We start from the raw sequence: 24550 nt of genomic DNA, 5'->3' as shown, positions 1-24550 counted from the left end.
CAAAAGTTGAGCTTAGCAGGGTTGCTCACTTGGTCTGTGTGTGAAGTATAATTAAGTGGGTATTTTGGGTTAGCTGAAGTATTTCAGCACAGGAGAAGCTGAAGCATAAGAGAATGTGAAGATAATGGTTGTCAGTAATACTGAAGAATGCTCAAGTAGTCTTATTTTACATCGTAGGTTTGTTGTTCTAGAAACCTCATGTAATCAAAGTTCTTTGGGGGTGCTTATAAAAAAAACTTGGTGTCTTAACAAGCTGTTCACAAGAATGTTACAGTCTAAGAATAGTTTTCAGTTCAGACAATTATTTCGAAAGTACTTGGAGATATGGCAAATCTAAACTGATGTTGTTGTACGCAACCCAACAACATACCTTCCAGTTGTCGTGTGCAGTGCAGGACCCGACACTTGGCAGTGTTGAGGCACAAGTACTGTCCTGAACTCCAGATCCTCAGGATCTGGTGTGAGTTGTGCTTTCGGTAGGACACATTTTGTTATCCAGTTGATGCCAAACAATACAAATTTGTGGGATGTGAAAACAGTCGGGTGAGGTAGGGATTTAATTAATGTCACTTCTGTATGGATTAGGCGTTTTAGTTAGTTTTTATGTGCCTGATTTGCATGGATTTATTCTCAGTTTTTGCCTAATGTATTAATAAGGTTCTTTGTTTCATTTGAAGGGGTAGAGGACCACTGAAGAACACGTCTGATGTCATTAATGCAGCAAAAATGATTTCGGAATCAGGATCAAGGATGGATGTCCTAGCACGGCTGATTGCTGACCAGGTAGGCAGCAGTGCATTCAACTTTGTCATAGACTAATCTGTCCAGAGAACCTCCAACACCTCAGAAGGTCACTTGGGACATTTTTAGATCTACCTGTCTGCCTCTTTTTTTGCTTCTTCCTGCTGTGATGGATACATAGATCCATCCTGTGTTCATTCCATGTGTGCCATACGTATCAAGGCATCTGCTCACGTACACTTACAGACACACGTAGATTTATGTGTACTTGAATCACAGATGTGTCTGTAGTGTATTGGTGAGCTCCTCTAAGCTATTGGTACATCATTTAGAGATAGAGTATATATGAATATGGATGTGTATATAAATGTATCTTCATAACTCCTCTAGGCTATGGATGCAACATTTTACATGCATACATAGACCACTCTGTACTTCCTTGGGTATATTACCCAGAAACCAGTCGAGTTGTTTGTTTCAGGAGAGTCAGCTTAGCTGTAGGATTGTTGCATGGGCAGAGCAGGCTCCCAGTTCTGGGCAGATGCTGGGTCTGAGCTCCATGCTCAGTAAGAGTACTGGCTTCTGTCTCTCATTCATTTGAATGACTTGTTTTCCACCCTAATCTCTGTATTTGTTAAGAGTTATCTTTCCTATCTCTTTTCCCCCCAACACTGGCCATTTCTTTGAAGCACTGACTTCCATTGGTTTTCTATGTAAATATCCTTCTGGAGATTCAGTTCTGGTCTTGGCACAACCTGCAGTCTCAAGGTGGCTTTTCTAGCATGTAACAGATGTCTCATCATGAGTTGCACAGGGTTAGAGCTATGAGCTGCATGAATCAGTAGGCATGGTCTCATGTTCCTGCATAGGAGGTTGGTAAACAAGTACACCAAGCAACTTGTCACAGCCCTCTTTACTAAAAGTAAGGTTGGTTGTTTTGGGGCCAGGCAGTGCCAAAAGAAGAGTGTTACGAAATGTCAGGGTGCAGCTATCAATCTAAAGCATTTATGTTGTTAGTCTTGGTGACTGCCTTTTAGGCACAGAGTATTGTAGTACCGTCACAGTCTTCCACATTCTCCCTTAATCTCTTTTCCACTCATTTCTGATTTTCCTGCACAAAGTTGTCTTGTCTAGTGTCTGTGAAGCAGTAACAATCTGGTAGTGTTTTCTGTCACTCGTCTCTGAATTCCTAATGGCAAATCAAAGATTTTCTATTCTCAATCTATACAGTAGTGATCCAGTCTTTGGAAAAATTAGGAAAATATCTCGAGTCCCTATTTCTGACCCTGGCAGAGGTTCTCCCAGCCCATCTTTCTTTTTGAGAGCATAGCAGAATAGCTCTTTTCAAGATTTTATCAATTACAAATGAAACTGCAAAACTGTCACTGTCACTGATCGCTTGCAGGAAAAAATACAGTATTGAAGCCAAAGACGAGTCAGGTTCTTATTCTTTTGCTGTTTTTAGACTATGGAATCCAGTCTTGCTGAAAGTTGTTGTAGAAATGAGTTCTTCCCTAAAACTTTCTTTTCTATGATTGCAGTGACTCCAAGCTAGAAATGTGAACAAAGCAGTGTGATAAAAAAGTACCCATGAATGGCTAATAATTGGTGTGTACCCTCATAGCTGCTGGGAAGTCTGACTTCATTCGAGTCATTGTAACTCTTACTGGACTCATTCAAATTACTTGCATTTGTCCTAGCTCAAAGCTTGCACACAGGTGCTCCCCTTGACCCCTGGTAGTTATTCCATCTTGTGTGTATCTGAAATATATTTGTCAAGTATTGGTGGTGCTTGTATTTTAGATGTAATTTCATGGTATGAGCACTAGAAGCAAATGAGCATTTACGATGTAAAAAAAACCCCAACAAACCCAACATCCCTTCCAGTACTTGTGTGATGAACACAGCTACAGTCATTGCTAAAGATGTGTCAAACTTAGTAAAAAAGAAATCCTGTCTTTCCTTCCTGTATTACAAAGATGCATGATGATGCATATGATCCCCTCATTTCTATTATTTGCTTCAAAAGTGAAAACAGCTTGCTCTACAGTGTACAGTTTGCATGTAACTTCTAAGATACAGGGCCTTGCATTGCTCCTGTGCATACTTTTTTTGACACTTTAAACCACTTGCTAGGAACTCGGGCAACCCTGTAAATCCTTGTTAGCCCTCACAATACTGTTGTGTAATTAGGCTACAACAACTTGTATAATTAGGCTACAACTACAACAACAACAGTTGTCCTGTGACTGGATCAGGACTCTGCCTTAATTAACAGGACTCTAGCAAGGCACAATGGCATTTTCAGTATTCAAAGCTGCATGCAAGGAAGAAAAGCAACAACGTTGCTGTTTCCTCCATCTTGCTTCAAAATAAGCAATCCCTGCATAATGAAGAATCTCTGTATCGCTTTGAGCTTTTTCTGTTCATAGAATATGTTCAAACTTCTTATTTTTGTTCACACTCTGCAATTTCAGAGATTCAAAGCTGAGAACTGAGGAGCTACATTGTTGGTATTGTTTTGCTGTTAGAAGGGAAAAAAAGACCACCCTGAAACTACTGCAGTATTTTATAACTTATCAGCCACAAGAAGTATCTCTGATACATTTTTCTTCATTTCAAAATGTTTGAAGGAAAGGGGGACACAAGGTGGTACAATTAGCAGAGCTCAGTTTTATTTCAGTCTATACTCACAGCACTTGAGGATGACTCAGAGTTAACAGTGAAAATAATCACAGCAGCAACATAAACTTAGGCTAACAAAACACAAGTACATTGATCATAAATTTAGTTTGAACTAAGACCATTACAAAGCCATTAGCAAACCTGTGACCTGAAAGCCCCAAGATAATTAAGGTATTTAGAGTAGCCTGTTTTAAATGGAAGATATACTTTTTTTTTCTTACTTTTTTTTTAAATTTATAATGGAATGTGCTGTAGATAAGGTCTTCATTAAAAGGCTCTTTGTTGTTTTGAAGTTGTTTTGAACCAGAAGGGGCTGGTTTCTTACAATCCCAGGAAGGCACTCAGACCAAGTGGGGTGTCATTTAAAATTCTGTTTGTTAGAGCTAATACTGTAAAGTAGTAAAATCAGGATCAGTATTGTGAACTGTCCTTGTTTTCTGCAGAATTGTTTGTCTTGATCTTTTGTGCTACAGCTGGGCCAGTGGCTTTTATCACCTGGATTGTGAGTGTTAGTTTTACTTTGTTTTTAATCACTGCATAATTTATCAAACCACAATGAGGTTTCTGGGGATATTATCTCCATGAGGTAAAGCACCACTGCCTGTTTTGGATGTGGGTCAGTTTTCATTCTGTTCCTATGGAAAGTGCTTCTTAAGGCTCCACTGCCTTCACTGTGTACGGGGAAGAACCTCTCATAATTTGCCAGGATCTCTAGCTAAGAATGAGGCATTAAACTGGTAACCATCAATTGCCTCTGGGATGATGCAAATCAGAATTTAATGGTCCTTCTGTTACAGCCTAGTGCTTTGTTTCACCAGTAAGCAAGTGTTGCTTGTACCAGATGCTTCAGAGCAATATGTAAATTTCTTAGAGAATACACTCTCTAGGGAGTACATTTCCTTCTAACATCTGTTTATGATTGATTTGGATATGCTATAAGACATGTTGTCAAGTTTCCTGCTTTCTTATGTGCTTTGTGGGCAAGAGAAGGAAGAAAGATGCACCATACATAGCTGGGGTAGTACAGTTGCCTCATGACATGTCAGCAGTCTCTTCCCAATAATGCCCAGCATTTGCTTTTTCTGAATGCTACTGAGCATTGAACCAGTGTCTTCACAGAACTGTTTTAGCCTCAAGGTCTTGTTCTTGCGTGGTCATTTCCCCATCTTGGATGCACCTCACCCTTAGCATTCCTAATATGTTAACATGTTTCTTCTTTAACAGTATATATACAGAAGATAGATGTTGAAAATTACTTGCCTGCCAATATTATTATTGGAAAGTGTATTCTGGATTTAAGGCTAAAATATTCTTGTATCTAAGCTTCTGCCACTGCCACTATCTGCAGTGGATGAGGTGCTGTGTTTGCTCCATCTCTGCCCCTCTCTTTGTATTTGAAAAGGAAAAAAATACTATCTGCAGTGGATGAGGTGCTGTGTTTGCACCATCTCTGCCCCTCTCTTGAATTTATCCTGTAGTGGAAAAAAACCCAATAATCCCAGTGTATTTGAAAAGGAAAAAAAAGAGGACTAAGCATCTTGTCCCAGGATGTGCCCCATCTTGATACAGTTAGTTCTGGTGCTCAAACAGACTACAGTTGCACTTGACTGGAAGGACAGATTTGAATTAAAATTAAATAAACAATGACTACTGCAGTTTTCTAAGCAGTTACTGAGACATGGGTATTTCAATGCTATTTGTGTAGTTCTTAATACAGTACTGAACACTGCTTTTATTATAATATCAGTTTCTCTAATAGCACTTAGACATATGAGAAAGGAGCTCCTGTTTTTTCTTGTAAACTACACCCAAGTACAGAGAACAGTAATGAATCTAGCAGGACACAGGACAAGGACTCACATTCAATTAATTTTATTTTAAGTGGTTCACTTAAATTCCTTTGTTATTCCTAGTTAGCTTCTTCCCCAGTCTAAAACAAACTCCTTTGCTTAATCAGACATTTCTATTCTACTGGTTAGTCACAAAGAGCAGAAACATCACACACCCATTTTAAGATGTCTTCAGTTTCCTCAGCAAAGGGAGCAGATCAGGTCAAGTATTTAACGAGTTAAGCAGAACCCATGTTGTTTCTGACTTGGAACAGGCTTTGGATTCAAAGGGCTGCAGCACTGACCACAGCTCTGTAAGACCACAAGTATCATAACTGTACAAAACTACAGACACTCCAGGTGAGGATCTGTGGATCAAGTTGAACAGACTCTGCATGAACCACAGATTCTTTGTAAGATTGAGCATAATTTCATGTAAATGTTAATCCTGTTCTGCATTTGTTTGCATATCCCCCACACATGTTAACTGTTAATGTAGGCATAGTGTAGGATTGTCCTGAACTTCTCCTGTGACTGTTAAAAAGCTTCAAGAAAGGAAAAATCTACACAACCTGATAGAGCAGCAGTGAAAAGCAAGGCTCTGCTCACATAGAGTGGGCATGCTCCTCAGTGAAGTGTGAACTGCATAGCTGAGGGCAATGACTGAAACCATTTCCTAATTGTTCTTTTCTTAATCTTCAGTGTCCAGACCAATCATGCAGACAGGATTTGCTGGCTTACCTACAACAGATCAAGCTGTACTCCCACCAGCTCAAAATCTGCAGTCAAGTTAAAGCAGAAATCCAGAACCTAGGTGGAGAGCTCATCATGTCAGCTGTAAGTAGAAGAATGGTGTAAAGTACTCTCTCTAACATAAAAAAATAGAACTTAGAATTTAATTGATATTGTCTTGTGCATGTAAGATATTCCAGTGTAGTCCTTCACCTTGTTTTAGTCTTTGTTTTGGTTTTCTTGACACTCATCACAAAGCAGCTAAGACAGAGAAGCATAAGACTGGTGACTGAGGAACAAGAGCAATCACTAACACCCATGGAGTGTACACATACATGTGTCTCTTGACAAGAACAGATTTGCAGAGATGTACTTAGAGTTGGAGGAAAATATGAAGGACACTGTCCACCCCAAAAGGAATAAAATTTGATCAAAAATATGAAGAGAACTTGTTGAGTACATGTCTTGATATTGCAGTACTTGGGAGAGTCATTACCTCTAGAGAAGCTACACTTAGTAATTCCATAGAATGTTTAAACACTTGTCTGCTCTTAAAAAAAAATAGTTCTGTGCCCATATAGTATTTCTCTTTTTTATGTAGTCTCCTCTTCACATTGTCTGAAATAAAGATTGATTTGTTGTGTGTATTTGTGGAGAGGGGAGAATGAGGGAGGGGGAAAGGAGAAGACAAGGAGGGGAGGAGATGGGGTAGGAGATGAGGAGAAGAGGGGGGAGAAAGGGGAGGGAGAACAGGAGACATGGGGCAGAAAAGGGGGGAGGAAAGGAAGGAGAGAGAGGGGAAGGGGGAGGGAGGGGCAGAGAGAAGGGAGGAGGAAGAGAGGCAGGGAGGAGACAGGGAGTGGAGGAGGCAAGGGGGGAAGGGAGGCAAGATAGGAAGAAGGTGGGAGGAGATGGGGATTGGGAGAAGGTAGGGAGATAGGAAGAAATTGGGAGGATAGAGAGGAGAAAGGACTAGGCAGGGAGAACAGAGAGGAGGCAGGAGGGATAAGAAGAAGGTGATGAGATAGGATAGGAAGATGGCGAGATATGGGGGTAGAAAAGGTAGGAGAATAGAGAGTAAGCACAGGATAGGGAGGGACAATATGAAGAAGGTGGGAGGATAGGGAGGAGATGGGGGTAGAAAGAAAGGAGGTGAGGGGATAAGGAAGGAGAATAGGAAGAAGGGGAAGGAGGATGAGAAGGTGGGAGGATAGGGAGGGGATGGGGGTTAAGGAGGAGGGATAGGGATAAGGTGGGAGGATAAAGAGGAGAGAGGGAAAAAGTGGGAGGAGATGGGGGATAGGGATGAAGAAATAGGGGGGGATGGGGAGAAGGCCTGGGGGGAGCATAGGGAAGAGGCAGGGGAGATGGGAGGGGATAGGAGAGGGGTGTGGGGAGAGACAGGAGAGGGGCATAAGGTTGGGGGGATGTGGGGGAGATAGGAGGAGTATGGGGATGGCACAGGAAGAGGGACAGGCAATAAAAGAGAGGGATGGGGGAAGGTGTGGGGAGATAGGGGGATGGTGGATAGGAGCACAAGAAGAATTGGGGGTATGGTGGGGACAAGACAAGGGGATGTAGGGAGAGAAGGCAAAAGGGAGGGATGTAGAGGAGGAGATATAAGGGAGGAAAGGGGAGAGGAGGGAAGAATGTGTGTGTGGGGGGAGGGAGAGGAGGAATGGGGGAGGAGGGATGGGGGCATGCATGGCAAGAAAGGAAGGAGGGGACAAGAAGGAAGGGAGTGCTTCTGCTCATGATTCCCACTACATGATTTGTTTTCCACCCTCCATTTTCAACTAGAAAAGCCCACCCCCCCCATTCCTTTTAAGCTTCACATGGCCCCAACCATCCAATCAAAGTCTCATACAGCCCCCTCTAAACCCCACACAGCCCCCCCTTCCTGCTGTGTCTGACTTCCCCCTCCAAGGGTAGGTTTCAACCCCTTTTCTCTTACTTTCTATTTTAATCCCAGCTCATCCAGATGCTTCTCCTCAGCAGGGGTTTCACCTTTTAAGGATAAAAACAGAAAAAAACAATTAAAATCCAAGTGGTTTGCCATGTAAAAAAACCAGTCACACTAATCACAAGAGAGCCTATAGGACCACACACAGCACTATTACTCCTTTTCCCTAGTGTAGCCTGGTAGGTGCCTCTGTCACCAACTGTGGTCTTTCCAAGCTAAGCTTACCTACAGCTCTGTCATCGCTCCTCTCTCCATGGCACCTATCAGAGCTATTTTAAAGCAGGAGAAAATATTACTGGGCATGTGTACTACAACAGTAATGTTTCCTCATTATTACTTTACTAATTAGCAACATCAGGATTTATTTCTTAGTTCTTAACATCTCTGCACCTCAAATTTTTGCAGCAAGCCCAAACTCAACTCACTGTAAACAGCACAGCAGGTATTTGTATTCACCTGGTTGTCTTTCTCAAGGACTTGTTTTTTTAAACAGGACTTTTTTTTACAAGAAAAGACACCTGCCAAGTATAAGCAGCACCTGGGAGGGACTCAACTACCCGTTTCTAAACCCATTGTAGCAGTTCAGGGAAGTGGTTTTACAGCCCTCACCTCAAATGTTCATTATTTAACTTGGACACAGGGTTGGTTTTATTTTTTCTTTTTGATTTTTGCATAGCTTGAAGCAGATTGTGGCAATACTTATTTACTTCATTAGATTCCATTTCTCCACCTGGAAAATGGGTAAAATGCAGGAACAACCAAAGTCAAAAATTGGTAGACATAAATAACCAACAGAATGGCCACATTTCCAGGGCAAGTCAGCTCACTGAAAACCAGAGAATAAGCTGGGGGTATGTAAACATCCTCAGTTCAGAAAACAAGGTACAAGGCCAAGGAACATGCTGCCATCTTTAACACTCTGGATTTCACTCTTAATGACTGTTTTGAGTATTCTATTATTAAGGAATTAAATGACTACTTTATATAGCAACCTTAGTGGAGGGACTGTAACCTATTTCACAACAGCATGTTACATGTACTAAAGTAGTAAGTAACAGTGAGACGCAGTGTGCTAAGTACTCCTTATATGGCACTCCCATCTCTCCACAGAAATGTGGAGTTCAAATTACCTTCAGAAGTAGCTGTCAAAGAAATTAAAATACAGTCTTAGTCTCCATCAGAAAACCATCTTTCTGAGCAGTTTAATTGAGCTTAGTTTTTAACAACTGACCTTGTTTACAAAGAAATTTCAACTAAGTTCAGCCTTCAAACATTGACTAAACAACTTCATACTTGATATTCAATTAATTCACTTGTATGGAAACCTAAGTCTGATCGAACTGTAAATAGGGCTCAAAAGATTGTAAACAGCCAATTGACAGACCTGTGCTGAAACTGTAACACATTTCCTGCAAACAAACTCCACAACCCTCCCAGCAAAACCAATCCAGCTATCAGAAATGGGGTTCTAGCAGCCTTGCATGTTACACATCAAGACATGTTTTGTGTTGCCTCTTAGAGCTTTAATCCAGAAGGCAACTGTCTGCCACTTCTCCACAGCCAAGAGACACATCTGCAAGTCTGTGCAAGAATGGGAGCAGGACTGGCTTGTTTTCATGCTTGGAGAATAAGGAATTTCTCTCTTTAGCAGCTACAGAGACAACTCCTACTGAAATGTGTCAAGACACTTCTGCTGCTGTTGAACAGAAAATACTTTGCCAGAGAAAAAGCTTCTTTATATTCCATGTCATGGTTCTCCTAATAATTGCAGATATTGAATAAAAATAGCTGACCATCTAACTTACATATACTGTGAAACTTACACCAGTAATGGAGTGCTACTACTACCAGGATGTGACATAATTTCACAACCATTTTAAAAAAATAGATACATCTAAAAGAAATTGCCAACAATGTTTCAAAATGCAGTTTTTCAGAACTCTTTCCTTCAGCTTTGTTTTCAATGCCATTTGCCCACTTGCACATAGAACTCCTTACAGAAGAGGAAGATGGAGATGACAGTTTATTTGTGCATGGGTGGTGCCAGTCTGGGTTTTCTTGCTGGTGGGTGGTGTTTGCACAATTTTTTGTGCTTGGCTTTGTTTTTTGTTGTGTTTTTTTTTTACCTACTGTCTTCAAGCCTGTAGCTTCTGTGTTTCACCACCAAATGCAGTTACATTAGTCACAGCATCAGTTTTCTTCTGGCAACAGAAACAATGTACTAACACTCACAGGACAGACAACCTACTTCACTAAATAAAGATAGGGTATTGGATGCTTCTCTTAAGACCTTTAATGAATTTCTTTCTTGACTAACCCAGTCAGACCTGTGACATGTGGAGGCTGGAACACTGTATAGGAAATGCCACAGGAGTCAAGTAGGCATCATGTCAAAATAAAAAAGCTTTCAATCTGGGGTTGGTTGAAGTTTCAACAGTCCATCTGTATATACCACTTGCTACACATTGAGTTTGTAGCTACATCTCCCTAAATGAAATATATTTCAATGCTCCATGAATATTTTATCTTTCATTTATGCTAAGTTGCTTTTCATCAGTTCTAGACAGATTAGGAGACCTTGAAGAGCCTGCTCATATCTGGGATAAATATCACCCTAGTGAAGACAGTCCTTGAGTACAGATTTATGCAAGACCAACAGATTTACACCAAACTCTGTAGCGTTACTGGCATTCAAGTATAAAAACAGCTGTGAGCCAGAAAAAAAATCCATGTGTGGCTACATTCTTACCATCTACAGCACATGTCTAGGAACAGCATCTAAAAGTTGTTTTACATTTTGAATGCAGCTAAGAAATACATCCCCCACACTCCAAATCCACTTTCTATGGGGAAGCCATATGAGAGATACATCCAGAAAACTGAGGAAACACAGCAGCTAAGAGACTGAAAATAACACAGCCTCAAGGCCAGCAGTAAGTCACTATCTCTCTTGGCATGTCTGTATAGACCACAAAATATACTAAGGTGACATTAATGGTTACTGCTGCCTGTCCTGACATACACCTCCTGCCCACCTCTCCCCCTACTACTGTGGTGGTGTCAGCCCTCCTAGAGGAAAACAGGTAATTAAACTTGTCTGTCTATTTGTGTCCACACATGCCATTGTGTCCAAGTAGAATTCTTCCTCCAGTTAGCATGAATTAAAAAAAACAGATGACATGCAACTTTGTCTCTTTCCTTTTCAGTCCTCCTAACCCAGTAATAGGTATTGTGACAGCAGCTAGAAATACAGACAGGCAGGGTGTCCGTTCATCTGCCACTGAGCTAGTGCTAAAACACTAGTCACCCTCCCTAGAAAAAGCAACATGCTGGGAACTGAACCTATCAGGGGTGCAATGACAGGGCCCCTGAGCAGATGACCTACTAAGCAGAACACCTAGGTGACAGCCTTGAAGTTTACAACGTTTGGATTAAAAGCAACATTGGAACTGAGCTTTTAGGCTTGGAGGTCACCATGTGCTTTGAACTTCACATCAAATAGTATCACAAAAACTGTACTGTACTGGCTTGGCAATGTGCTTCTCTAAAACTTGAGTTTAAAATTACTGCCCCAAAGATATGTTTGTAAATCACAGGCCCCAAATCCACCTACCATGTGCAGTACAATTCTGCTATGCAAAGATTACATTACTATTATAAACTAAAAAGCTTTTCTCAACAGCTCACATGCTGCAGCAAGAATTTAACTTCAGAGGCCATCTGGTAGTTTTTACACCTTTTCCTGGAATGTAGAGATATTTTTCCTTTTGCCATCAGATGTGTGTGTTCAACCAGTCCTCAAAGCATTTCAAGTTTTTGTTTATCTTCTTGTTATTTTTTTTGGGGGGGGCAAGAGGGGGAGAGGGAGGCAGGGGGGGAATTGGCAAGGGATTTCTGGCACTTCCTGAGAGAAGTGGTACAAGTTATATTAACTGGCAGGTTTTGGGGAGGATGTCTTAAAATGGCAGGCAGCTCAGGAGGAATTAAAGTAATATGGATGATAAAATATATTTCAAAATATGTATTTATTAAAAGGAAATATCAAGTAGTATTAAACTAAGTAATAAATATGGAGTTTCCTTTCCAAATTGATATTGTCAGCCTTCTAACTCAAGTGCGAGTATGGTGTTGTATTTGACCAAATTAGTATTTTAGACATATAGACACAGATCATGAGTACATGCCCTATGTGTCCCTAGCAGTTCTTCACTGTGACAACAGCAAAGGTACAGCCTTATTTCAAGTAAATACAGAAAATAAGTGAAACAGTACAATGAACACTGCACTCAAAAATAAAGTCATGATTCAGCCCTGACCCTGTCAAAAACAAGTTTCCCCTGAGACCAAAAATAAAATCTTAAGCCTGTCACCTGCACTGGTATAATTTTATCCTGTTGGAGTGCAGGAGATGTGGGGATACCTTCTGAACATGCCTAACATCAGACACAGCTGTAGCAAACACCCACTCAGCAATTCCTTGCCCCTGGATTTTAAGACCACAAAACATAGAAAGATGCTCCTGTTTACACCCCCAGTGTCCCCTCCCAGTTCCTCCTCTTTTGGATGTTTGTTGTCCCTATTACTTTTTCAAGGCAACAGGAAAAAGTTAGAAGCCAGACACCACAGCCCACAGGGGAGAGCAGCACAATCACTGAGTTTGCTCATGTTGCTTTACAGAGCAGTATGGCAGAGCCAACTCACTTGCTGAAGCTGTCCATTCTGTGCCAGGTACCAAACTGCTCATTGCAACTAAAAGCTCTATTTCCTTGCTCAGGAGCACATGACAGGAGCAGGTGGAGAATTTGCATCTCACTGATACAAAGGAATCAGTAATAGGTCACTTTTTCATAGCCCTTCTGAGGTGGTTTCATGACCCATCAGCACTACCTGCAATGACACCTTGCAGACAAGCCTCATACCTTCCCATCTAAGAAGGAAGAAAACCCTCAGCATTCTCTCAATAAGCATTTACATTCCACTGACAGTAATTCCTGTGTAGCACCTTATGTCTGAGCAGTAGAACATGACTGAAAGGATTAAACACACCAAGGAAACAAAGAAATTGGGGTTTGGGGTTTACTTTTGAACCACTGCTTATTTCTTAGCATATCATCTTTAAAAGCAGAGCAGCTTCCTGGGCTAACATTTGTCTCTTGTTTCAGTTGGATAGTGTCACCTCCCTAATTCAGGCTGCCAAAAACTTAATGAATGCTGTGGTGCAGACAGTGAAGATGTCCTACATTGCATCCACAAAGATTATCAAGATTCAGAGTCCTACTGGCCCACGACATCCTGTTGTGATGTGGAGAATGAAGGCTCCAGAGAAGAAGCCCCTAATTAAAAGAGAGAAGCCAGAAGAAATCTATGCAGCTGTCAGAAAAGGGTCTGCAAAGAAGAGAATCCACCCTGTTCAAGTCATGAGTGAATTTAAAGGCAGAGAGATAGTCTAGTAATCTGCCATTTCTTGTATTCCTATCTTGAATTTATGATCCTTTTTTTATCTTCTATCCCACTTATAATTTAACAATTGTATGCTTGTTTTGCTTTTCTCTAGACCTGTAAGATAACACTGGCTTAAGTTATTTTAAAATGCCATTGGATTAATTAGCAGCACAGTTGAGAAAACCAAACAGCCAACATTCTCTTGCAGTGAGAAAATACCACATCTTTCTACTAGCATGTTCTCAGCCCAGCACTCTGAACTGATACATCACAGGACTGAGCTGCAGTTGGAGAGGAGGATGCAGTTTGCCAGCCTACCCCAAGTGGTACTGCTGTCTCTAGGCTTAGGCCTTCCTGCACCAGGGATGGATGTGGCCAGGACTAAATTGTGTTTTATGACATGCAGCTTTTTATACATTGTGTTTATTGGGTCAGATCCATTACCAGCCTCATACCCTGATGAAATCAGCAGGAGTGCTTGATGGTGGCCAAGAGCCTGAGCCCATAACTTGCACCTAGAGTGTAAGATCTGAGAAGCCCAGCCTTGGAAATGCAGGTTTGAAACTGTTTGATGAAGCACAGAAAGTATTTTAACATGGATGTAATAATGTAATAAACAAGCATTAGCTGCAACACAGCAGTAGTAATAGCTCTTTAAAAGCCTTTTGAAACATTAACATATTTGTATTCTGTTTTCTATTCCTTTCTGTGAGCCCTAAGAAATCTGCTGACTGTTACATTTGGAAGTTCACATAAATCAGATACTGACAATAAAAAGAACTTCTAATCACTGCATGGAAGAAGAAACAGGAAAACATTGTTACTCTGAGATGAGTGTGAGAAATACAAAGACATGTATCTTGAATCTTAGGAACCACACGTTTTTCCAAGGTAGCTGTACTGATTTAAATGCCTTTCCTTATGACAGCAGAGTCCTCCATGTGGGACTGTGCCAGTAAGCCCCTTCCTGAACAGCTGCAGTACAATGAGGGCAAGGGCTGTTGGTCTGTGATCAGCACTGGGCTCCTGTATAATACTTAGTGCATTTTTCTAAAGCTTTTAAAATCCAAAATCCATTTGGACCAAAGATCTTCAAAGAACCTTAACTTGCCTTCCCTGCCACATCACTAACTTGTCTAACTTGTCACTTCCTTGCCAGATTCCACTATTGACATGAGATGTCTTTGGCTGCCAATGGAGTAAATCCTTTGGTATATTTCATGCATTTCCTAAGACCACTGGCTGCTGCTCCGTCTCATTTATGAACTTGTTTTGCACAGCAGTGCACCCACCTAGCACAGTGTAGGCCCCTAACTATAAACCAGGTTTTGCCTCTGGGAGGTCATTCTGTTTCTAGACTCAGGACAGTAATGCAGTCTAATTTTTATGCTGTTGGTTAAGAACCACCTTAAGATGTACAGTGCTAATGAAATACAAAAGTCATAGATGATTATTCCACCTTCCCTAACTTTACTATCTGTTAAATGAAACAAAGAGAAGCTTGGAAGAAAAATCTTCTTTCTAACTCAAATTCAGATGTTTGCATCCAGATCTCAATACCATTCAGATCTGAATACCCTGCTAGTCCTCCTAGGGCTCTAGAATGAGAAGCAGGTGACAGTCAAGTGCAACAGCCAGAGCTCACACAGAGCAGGTCATGCAACCTATTTTCAGTAGGTCTGCTGGCAGGCTAAGCCAAGCCAAGGGAGATTCTGTGTCATGCAGAGATCAGAAGAGTGTCCATTATTGTCACACCCTAAAGCCAAAACCTCCATCTGTTATTTCATGCTCTGGCATGAGCATGAGTAGCCCTTAGGCTACCTACTCCCCCAGCAAGGTTCAAGTCCAGAAGCCAGCAGGTGAGGTGACATGAACTTCATTTGGTGGGTGTCTTACTCTTAATAAATCTTCATGTCTCCAGGTTACACCTTTGATACAAACATTGGAGGTCTAGGAAACCTGTAAGTAATGTTACCACATGACTAATAAAAAGCACGTGCACCACTGAGGAGGTGGCTTTAAGTATTGTGGGCTTTATTTTTCATGTATCTCCTTACTGTTCTCCAACACTAGTGAACAGCCAGCCAGGTTTGCTTATAGGACTGGCAGCCTTGCAGCACACCAAGTGCACTCAATTCCTCTGGTTGAAGTGAGAGTTTTTTCTACTATTAATATCACTCAAACACAGTTTGCTTAATTTTATGCTCCTTCCTGCAATCCTAGTCACTATTCTCTTATCCTGACCATACTCCATAGCCAGTTTGATCTCAACTTCCAATAGTACTCCTATTACATAGGAGTTCCAGAGAAAAAACAACCCTCTCAATGAATAAGAAAATCACAACCTCACTGTTGTTTTTTTGAGAAGAGCTAGAAGAATGAAGAGAGAGTCCTAGATAAGACTTCTTTTTCTTGGCTAAAGTTCAAAGCTAAGTGGAAACATAACAAGATTATTCCTGGCTAAGGAGGCAAAGAAACAAGTCCTGAAAATATAAAAAGCCCAGTGTATTAATTAGCTCATGACCCCAGTCAGCAGGTCTGCAAAGCAGGGAAACCCCACTTCCATGCCACTGTTAATAATGCTGAAGGGGGACCTGCTGCTCAGTAGCTTTTGTTTTTATGAAAAGCAGCTACTCCATCATCTCACAATCTACAATTGCAAAACACTTCAATCCCTTCATAGTTCTAGCTTTGAGAGCAAAATTTACCAGCAGCTGACAGTAAAATTCAGTGTGGTCATACCTGCTATTTTTGTTTCCAAGTACTGCTTATCTCTTGTGTATACTGCTCTTGGGTAAACACTGGGGGCTTGCCAGTTTCAACTCAGGAATTAAGATGATAAATGAAACCCCTATTCACCCAGGCTGGATTTAAAAACAAAGCAAATGTCCTGCATTGGAAGAGACAGAGGGACTGGCATGCATGTGTGTGCCAGAGAGGAAAGAAGTCTTGGGCCCTGTAATGAGGGAAGAAGTGAGAGTGACAATCTGGCAGAAGACATGGAAGTTGTTGCAAATTCAGGAATAGAAAAGCTTGATAAAAATGCTGCTGGGCATCTTGCACCCAAAATGAACACTTCCGATTCAGCAAGAGACCAGTCCCTGCTCTCCACCTCACAGCCTTGCAACCCCCTGGATCCCAACAACCTTGAAAAGCACCAGTCACCTCCCTCATCCTCCTGGTCCTTGCCAACAGCTCTTGGTGGTCACTTGACTCAGAAGTCCTCTTCTGGGCTCCCACCTCCATTCTTATTCTATCTCCTTTGCACCCCACCAATTCTTTTTCTATAAGGCTGAGGAGGCTCTGGCTACACACAACTGTTCATGACCCACTTCCTGTCTAACCCACTAAAACCACAGGGGTACTGGGAACAAGAGCTTCACATAATGAAAGCAGTCATCTGAAATTGTCCAGAGTGCAATTTAGAAGCACATTAGTAATCAAATAAATATCAAGCAGATGACACTATACACTTCATTTTTGTTTTCCCTAGGAGAACATTAGAACAAGCTTACTTTTTTCCTAAGCTGGTTAATGGGCTTGATTCTTTGCAGAACTACTTATCCAAGTTAAGAAAATGCACTAGCACTGCTGATGAAAAAAATCAGATTGTGTTGTGCACTGAGCATGGTCAATGCTGCAATGAGGAGAAGTAACACCTTTCATTTGATAAACCCCAACTCTGTGTAAACCTTCTTGGGATAAAATGAAACAAAATAGTTTCAAAGCAAAAATGGATTAGGAGTTCTGTAAAAACAATCCAGGTAAAGGCTTCAAAGCCCCTTTGATGAACTTGAATAAGCTTGTTTCTGCTAAGGTTAAAGGAACTGAATGCTGAGAGGCTAAATTTTTTATTTCAGAATACAAAAAAATAGTAAAGATGGAAGCTTGCAGAGCAAGAGATTGATCTAGAAACTTTACTTTTAAGGAGCTTCTTACAGGATAGAAAATACTCATTTTCTACTTTGATGGTGAAAACGACTGCATTTAAGCAGGCTGGAAGCAACAGAGATACCCTGTCATGCAGAAAGATGTTCCCTTTGAACTCTTTTGTACTGGCCTGGCCTTTTTTAGAGCCTGACTTTTCTGCTGTAGTTCTGTTATTTTTACAGAAGCTAGCAAATGATTTAAGAGCTGAAAACAGTCCTGTGGCTCATTAGCTGTGGGGGAGACTGTGCTTTTTTGGCACTGCTCATTCATGGAGGCAGGGGGGCAGGATGTGATGGGAGCTGGTACTAATGGCTCCAGCAGGCCTGCTGGTGGGTATTATCTCTGCTTAGCTCCCTGAGCTCCCTTATGAGATAGAAGCACAATAGGAAATTGATCCCACATTTTCACAACACTGAACCATGTGCTGTTTGCCCAACTACTCTGCACAGCCAAAGGGACAGGAAAATGGAAGAAAAGTAACATTTGTGGTTTTTTCAGCTTCTCTGCCAGAGAAAGACCAACATTCAAAGGAATTATTTCCCCCAGAAACCAGAATTTCCCTAGAGTAAAGGTTTTACAAAGATCAAGAAAAAAAACAAGCAAGAGGCTCTTATGCCATCTATTAACCCAATCTAAGCATTTGTTTTGTCTGTCCTGAACTTGCTCCTAATTGCATACATTTTGCATTATTCACCAAGCTTTTATTTTACAGCAACTGATGCACATACTGGAAGCCTTCTTAACAGGAAGTTGCACTGATGAATCTTTTTATATCACTCCTTATTTTCACCTGAGGTACTAAAAACCTCACCCAGCAAACCCAAACCCTCAGTGATGCCTTTCAGAGCTGATAGCCAGCAAACCATTCTTACTGCTACCTGTGTTAATTATCCTGCAGGCAAAAAGGGTGTGTGGTTTGTGCTGCTCAGCAGTGACTGCTACATGGGGATAACTAAGCCCCCTTCTAGAGAAAAGGGAAGAGCACCATGTAGATGGTACAAAGTTGCACATCAAGATTCAAGCTATCATGGTAGACTCCCTCTAAGTACCAGCAGCTGAGGTCTGGCATGTTTGGGATGTGGTTGCTTTCACAGCTTTCTGCATTTTGCCTTTCACTATCAGATGTGGGGATGGGTTTGCCTGGACTAACACCTGCAAAGTTAACCAAGAAAGGAGGAGAGTAACTACTGAATCCCTTGACCACAGCCTCCTAGCATTACTTCTATGCAGGGATCAAGTAATCCACCTGCACTTTTAATACACCTTTTAATTCTCATCTATCCTATTACCATATAATTTTGGTATCTGTGCTCTCCCTCAACATTAGCTTCCTGTCTTCTGTCCTGGACACATCAACTTCTTGAAAGAAAAGGACAGCATGCAACTAAAGATAAGGAGAAACGGCCAGCTCAGCAAGCAGGCTAAGTCAGCACAGCTATTTTGTGGTAAAAACATCCCCTGGACAGTAGTTACTGTCCTTCCTCTGTAGCAGCTCTCTGCAAATGTTATCCTTCATTCAGGTTGGCTAAGACCTATCAGTCACCTTGAAGTCAGCTTTTGAACAGGAAGGAAGCATAGCACCAGTAGAGAGAGATGCTCACCAAAAGGAAAGACTTCTTCCTTGCCCTTTCCCCTCACTGCATTTCAAGCAGCTTTTCTCCATTTAGGCACACTGGGGCCCACTTTGAAGTGCCCAAATACAGAATATGAATGCTAATAACATAGCAATCAAAAGGGCCAAGAGCTCACTGGTAGCTTGAGCTATTGAGTCATGGGGGTGGTGATGGCTCATTCCCAACCACTGTTATCATGCCTGGACTAAAGGCTTCATTAACTTTCCACATCACCAACAGCTGAGGACCAAAGCTGACAGCCAGCAATACATGAGTCCAGTGTAAGCAAAATGTGCCAAACCTTCCCATTCACCTTGAACACCAACAGCAGAGGAGATAAATACATGGCAAAAGGAGGACTGCAAACAAAATTTGCTCTTAAGAGCCCCTACACTACTGCTCTGCAGAACCATTCCCAAGCATTTATCTTTTTCACTACTAAGTGAATTCTGAGGGCCTGAATGTGCCAAAATAAATTCATGTACTTTGAATGCTTTTTCAAGCTATCAAAGGCAAGAAAGCAAGCAGCTCTTCCTATGCTTTTACTGAAGGTCTATATAGCACAGAGTGCATCCCCTTACATGTTGAGATGTGTCATTCTAGGAAGGGACTTCTGGTAATTAATTTTGGTTGGCTACTTAGATAAAACAGTAATTAAAACAGTATTTTTTTTGTCAACAAAAGCATACTCAACCATTTTTTATAACAGAACAATTTAGAAGATTTTTTTTAAAAGCCCCTTCTCTGGCCAAATCTTAATTCCCGGCTCAGAAACTTTGTGCCCTGATACTGCCATCTCCTTTTCCTCAGACTAGATAACATCTAACAGCTATCCAACTACATCTAGCTATGAGACCCACACTTTGAAACAGCATTTGCCACAAAGCATTTAAAGATTCCAGACTAGAAAAGCTATCATGAAGACTGCCATTCAGTATTTCTTTTGAAAACTAATTACATCTTATTAATGTTGGTATTCAACTGTTATATAACCAGACCACAAAAACTTGAAGGAACATTCAATATGCTACCTAGGCAATGGATACAGACTTATTTAAACCAGGCATCATGCCAAGTTATTAGATAGCTAGCTTATGGTAGACTTCTCACTTTGTTGGTTTGATATTTTGACATATTCATGCAGTTTGTTGTAATGAGAAACAATTATTTCAGATGCAGTAACATGCAAATATTGTGTGCAAATATTGTGTGCAATATTGTGTGGGAACCTTAGCTGGAATGCTTCAGTAGTAATGTAACCTTTGGCATAGCTACTGAACCAACAGCTACTAGAATCTCATCTACTGGCAACAGGCAGACCTTCCCACACATGCTGATAAACATCTCATCACATTTTATCACAGGGAGCTTAAGCAGTGATTCCTATGGAAAACAACTCATGGATTTGTCAGTATTGCACACAGTGTAAGGAAGCCTGTGCTCAAGTGATCTGCTCATTAGGCCTGGTCTCAGGATTCTATGAAGTGCTGTGCTGAACCAAAGGCACATTGCAGGTACCATTGCATTGTTCCCTGTGGGGAACAGCCCAGCTCAGGAAACAGCAATGCCTGCTTCCTATGAGAAACAGTTCTTGTCCTACAATTATGTGTATTATTAGAGGAAGTGTAAATGTGAAAACAACTGTGGCTCAACAATGAGATTTCACTCCCAGCCAACAGCACATTTCACCTTACAGGGAAGCTCTGCCACTTTACATATGGATTATACCTGTCACAAATAGCATACACAAGCGAGCACACTAGAGGAAGATCACACAGACACTACAAACCATTTGACCCTAACCTGATTGCCTTAATGCTTAGTTGATCTCTGCCCTGGCAAAAAAACTAACTCTTTTGCTATTATTTGCCTATTCAATGATATAATTTACTTGTTTATTAGTCATGATAAACATAGTATGCTGTAATGCAGATATTTACATATTATTAAATGTATATATACAATAATGTATTTATACAAGTACATAACATTTAGCTATTGATAAGCTAAAATTGTCAGAATTCATACCAAATACTATCAAAAGTACTGGAATATTTAACCTTAGTAAGGCAAAGCATTTCTATATTCAGCCTCAATTTTCTGCTTTTGAAATCTAACTAAAACTAAAAATCACCAGCAGCTTATGGAAAAAGTACAGCAACATGCAAACATACAGCAAGCTGTCCCTGAAACCCCAGCAATTAAATTAGAGGACACAGTAAGTACATTAAAGACCTCTGAAAAGTTTGACTGGGTATTCATATTTGGCAAAAACAAGGAGTGAAACAAGAGCACCTTTGGGCTAGCTAGCACTTCTCACTGAAGCCATCTCTGTCTAGCTGCAAATGTTACACAAGCCAATATAATCTCAAGTCAAATTGCAGTCACATTAACAAGAATGACCAAAAGGCTTCACTCTGACCCCTGAGGCCACTGCACAGCCATCCCTTGTTAAGTCAGCTACTCCAGCAGAGTCTCAAATAACTCAGCTATTTTCCAAGAGTTACATTTAAAAGGCTAATATGAAGTACCAAAAAGGCCTCTGCCACCTCTGTCATTGGCTGTTTCTCTGTAGCTGTGTAAGTTTTAGGGACACTGGTTTCAATATTCTGTGCTCACTGAAGTCTGACTCTTCTAGAAGCAGTGACCAACAATTTTTAATTTCTGTCCACTTTTTCTGAAATCTCAGAGGGAGCCATTTCATTGCTCTCAACCACAACAATCAAGAACCCAACAGGCATGCAGCACTGCAGAACAATTCCAGGAAACATCTGGCATGAACAAAGGGCCACTGCCTATTGCTCTCCATCAGAACATGCATAGTCCATAGGCAGTCTTCCCCAGAATTCTTGGGCCCAGCAACCTCCCCTGAGCAGATCTGGTTTGCTTTGTGACAGTAAAAGCTGCTCCCCCAGCAGACTCAGATACATTAGTCTTACCATGTTTCTCTAACACACGCTTGGAACTATTATCTTATTGGAAAGGAACTTTCAAAATGCTACTGCCTGCCTGAACTGAGCAGGAGGAGAACTGACTGGATGTGTCAGACACAGAACTTGGACAGGACAGCTTCCCTCCAGCCTCCCACATCTGCCCCATCAACCCCAGGCCACTCAGATTTCCAGGAACAGGAAGGCACTGAATGAGCCAGCACAGAACAGCCACCTGAAGGGACTACGTCCCCAGCTCTCAGGCCCACATGCACTCCAAAACAACTTTGTATAACTTCCCAGGAATAGAGTAGTTACACGTGAATGGACCAACTGTGGACATTTCATTGCCAGAGAGCAAAATGCACACCATTAGAAGGATTCGTTAAATGCACGAAACTAACCAAAGCCAGTATTGATGTGCTCTAGTCAAAAAATTGGGATGATTTTCCTTCATCTTCTGCTGGGTCACCTAAGCTGCAGGTCACATCTTGCTTCAAGAGTACTGAGCACTGTTCCTAGCATAGCATGGGTTCTTCAAACAGAGGAACTGAAGAGGAACAGCTGGACTGTAAGTATATTCTGACCTGCTGTGCTTAGGTGGAGATGAATTTAGTTTAGCATGAGTTTATATGAAGTGCAGACAAGAATGAATTATTTGGATAAATTGCTTGTGCAAAAGACTTTATTGGGACTGGTAATATCTTCCATTATTTTGTTATATTTTATTCAAGAAAACTGCATCTTTGCTGGCTAAGATAAATTATTAAAACCAGCTGAACTTCCTTCTTCCAATAATTTGCCATATTGAGAGTGGATTTTTACAACAGAATTGGAAGTAATGAAATTCATAACATGAGAAATTGAGATGAATGAAAACCATTGTTTTTTCTTCTAAAGATGCATTCTCTTGACATCTTTTTTTCACTAAGTACCATATTCAGACAACACCTGGGATCTCCAAAGCAAATGGAATTATTTTTGGACTAGGATGGCAGCACAGCAGCACAACTGCAGTTACTCACCCTGTGTGGGTAATATTTTATATGCACATGGTTTAGATATATTTTATTCTTTAGCAAGATTTTGCACTGAAGTTCCTTATATGGTGTCCAGAATACAATATATAACTTGAGACTTCTGTCTCAGTTTTACATATCACCTCAGGAAAGTCACTTGGCCTTTCTGATGATTATTATAAAGTAACAAATGATGCAATTATAGTACATAATCAACTTCTGTAAACTAATATAAATCAAGTATCAAGTGCAACTGAATTGATTTTGACATGGCAACCAGTTTTTGAGTGTTTTTACCTCAAATGTCAGCATGTGAAAAAGCATATTTAGTTTTTTTCTGCCTATATGTAAGACACTGTTTGTTGTCCATACATCTCCATTACAGCCAGTATTCAACCCATCATTTCTGTGATGCCTTAACTATTGACTACTGTAACTGAGCACTATGAAATCATGTCACCAGCCAGCTCCTTCTACCCTCTCTCCCCTTACTTAAATCAACTCAATTCAATACACAGGGTTTCACACACAACAGAAAGAAAGCCACAAAATCCCCAAACTTTTTTCAGCTTAAGAACAGCCACATATAACCCAAAACTTCCATCTAAATAGTCCTTCATATGACAAAGTAAGATGCAAACAGTGACTGGTAAGCTTAATGTAATAGGGAAGGCCTGCACACTGATGATTCTGTGATGACAGGAGGACAAGTAAAATGCTCCTAAGAGTTAATTCTGAGCAATACAGACCAGACTGCAGAGAAATGAAACTCTGCCTGTTAAGAAGGTAGAGGGAGATGGCAGAGATTCAAAGTAATTAGTGTCTAGAAAGTCATGTGAATTTACTTGTTACATATACTGAGGAAATGCCCTGTTTGTTCAAGTTTCCATGCCTTCACCACTATAGCCAGCTAACAAAGTAGTCAGAAATGACAAAGCTGGAATTGAAAAGGTACCAAAACATAGAAATAAGTCAATTTGGATTAAAAAAGAGCAGGTTTCTTAATATCATGAAGAAATTAAAAAAGATTTGGCAAGTCACACAGAGGTAAACACATATAAGAAGCTTCCCTAGGAATGTGTTTGGGTTCCTGATGATTCGCTTCATTCCAGCTAAGTTACTAGGGAAAGCATCTGGAGTTTTGCTGCAGGATGAAGCACAGGAAGAGTATATTACTTATCTTTGGTTAAAGATGTGTATGATGATTTATAATGGAACTCTTGGATCCTCTACAGTAGAAGAATGGTAATATACCCATGACAGCACATGAAGGCTATTAAGTGAAGCCAGTAAAGAACCAGGTATCCTAGATGCTAGGGACAGCTAAATCTTTCACAGGCCAGCAATTTAACATACACTGCATGACAATCAGAAAGCAAACTGAAAAAAATCAAAGTTGCCTTAAAAAAACTCATTGTGCCAGTGTTTTCAATGCCATTGTGTCCCATGAAACACACTGCCAACTGAGAGCTGGTCCAACTGCTTGGAAGAACTTTGGTCTCAATACCAAAGACATAGAACAATGAGTGACACCTGGTCCAACTGCTTGGAAGAACTTTGGTCTCCTCAATACCAAAGACATAGGACAATGAGTGACATTGGAAATAATACCTCTGGAAGTAGTCTTCTAGTTAAAGCCTGGCTCCTCCTTCTGGATCCTTTATAT

The 24550-nt window shown here is 40.9% G+C and overlaps 1 protein-coding gene across 1 annotated transcript in view; it reads left to right on the top strand.

Moving 5' to 3' along the window:
• The window catches only part of CTNNA3 (catenin (cadherin-associated protein), alpha 3), a 431886-nt gene extending 418321 nt beyond the window's left edge, over positions 1-13565 (top strand). The window contains exons 16-18 of the mRNA XM_009994846.1: positions 678-783; positions 5958-6092; positions 13113-13565. Of these exons, the coding sequence (XP_009993148.1) occupies positions 678-783; positions 5958-6092; positions 13113-13400 (529 nt within the window). The 3' untranslated portion in view covers positions 13401-13565. The remainder of the gene's footprint in view (positions 1-677; positions 784-5957; positions 6093-13112) is intronic.
• The last annotated feature ends 10985 nt before the right edge of the window (positions 13566-24550 follow it).

This window comes from Chaetura pelagica, unplaced genomic scaffold (assembly GCF_000747805.2).
Source record: "Chaetura pelagica isolate M959 unplaced genomic scaffold, ChaPel_1.0 scaffold112, whole genome shotgun sequence".
Lineage (NCBI taxonomy): Eukaryota > Metazoa > Chordata > Aves > Apodiformes > Apodidae > Chaetura > Chaetura pelagica.
Note: the sequence above shows the minus strand (reverse complement) of the source record. Positions and strands in the feature narration are given on the sequence as shown.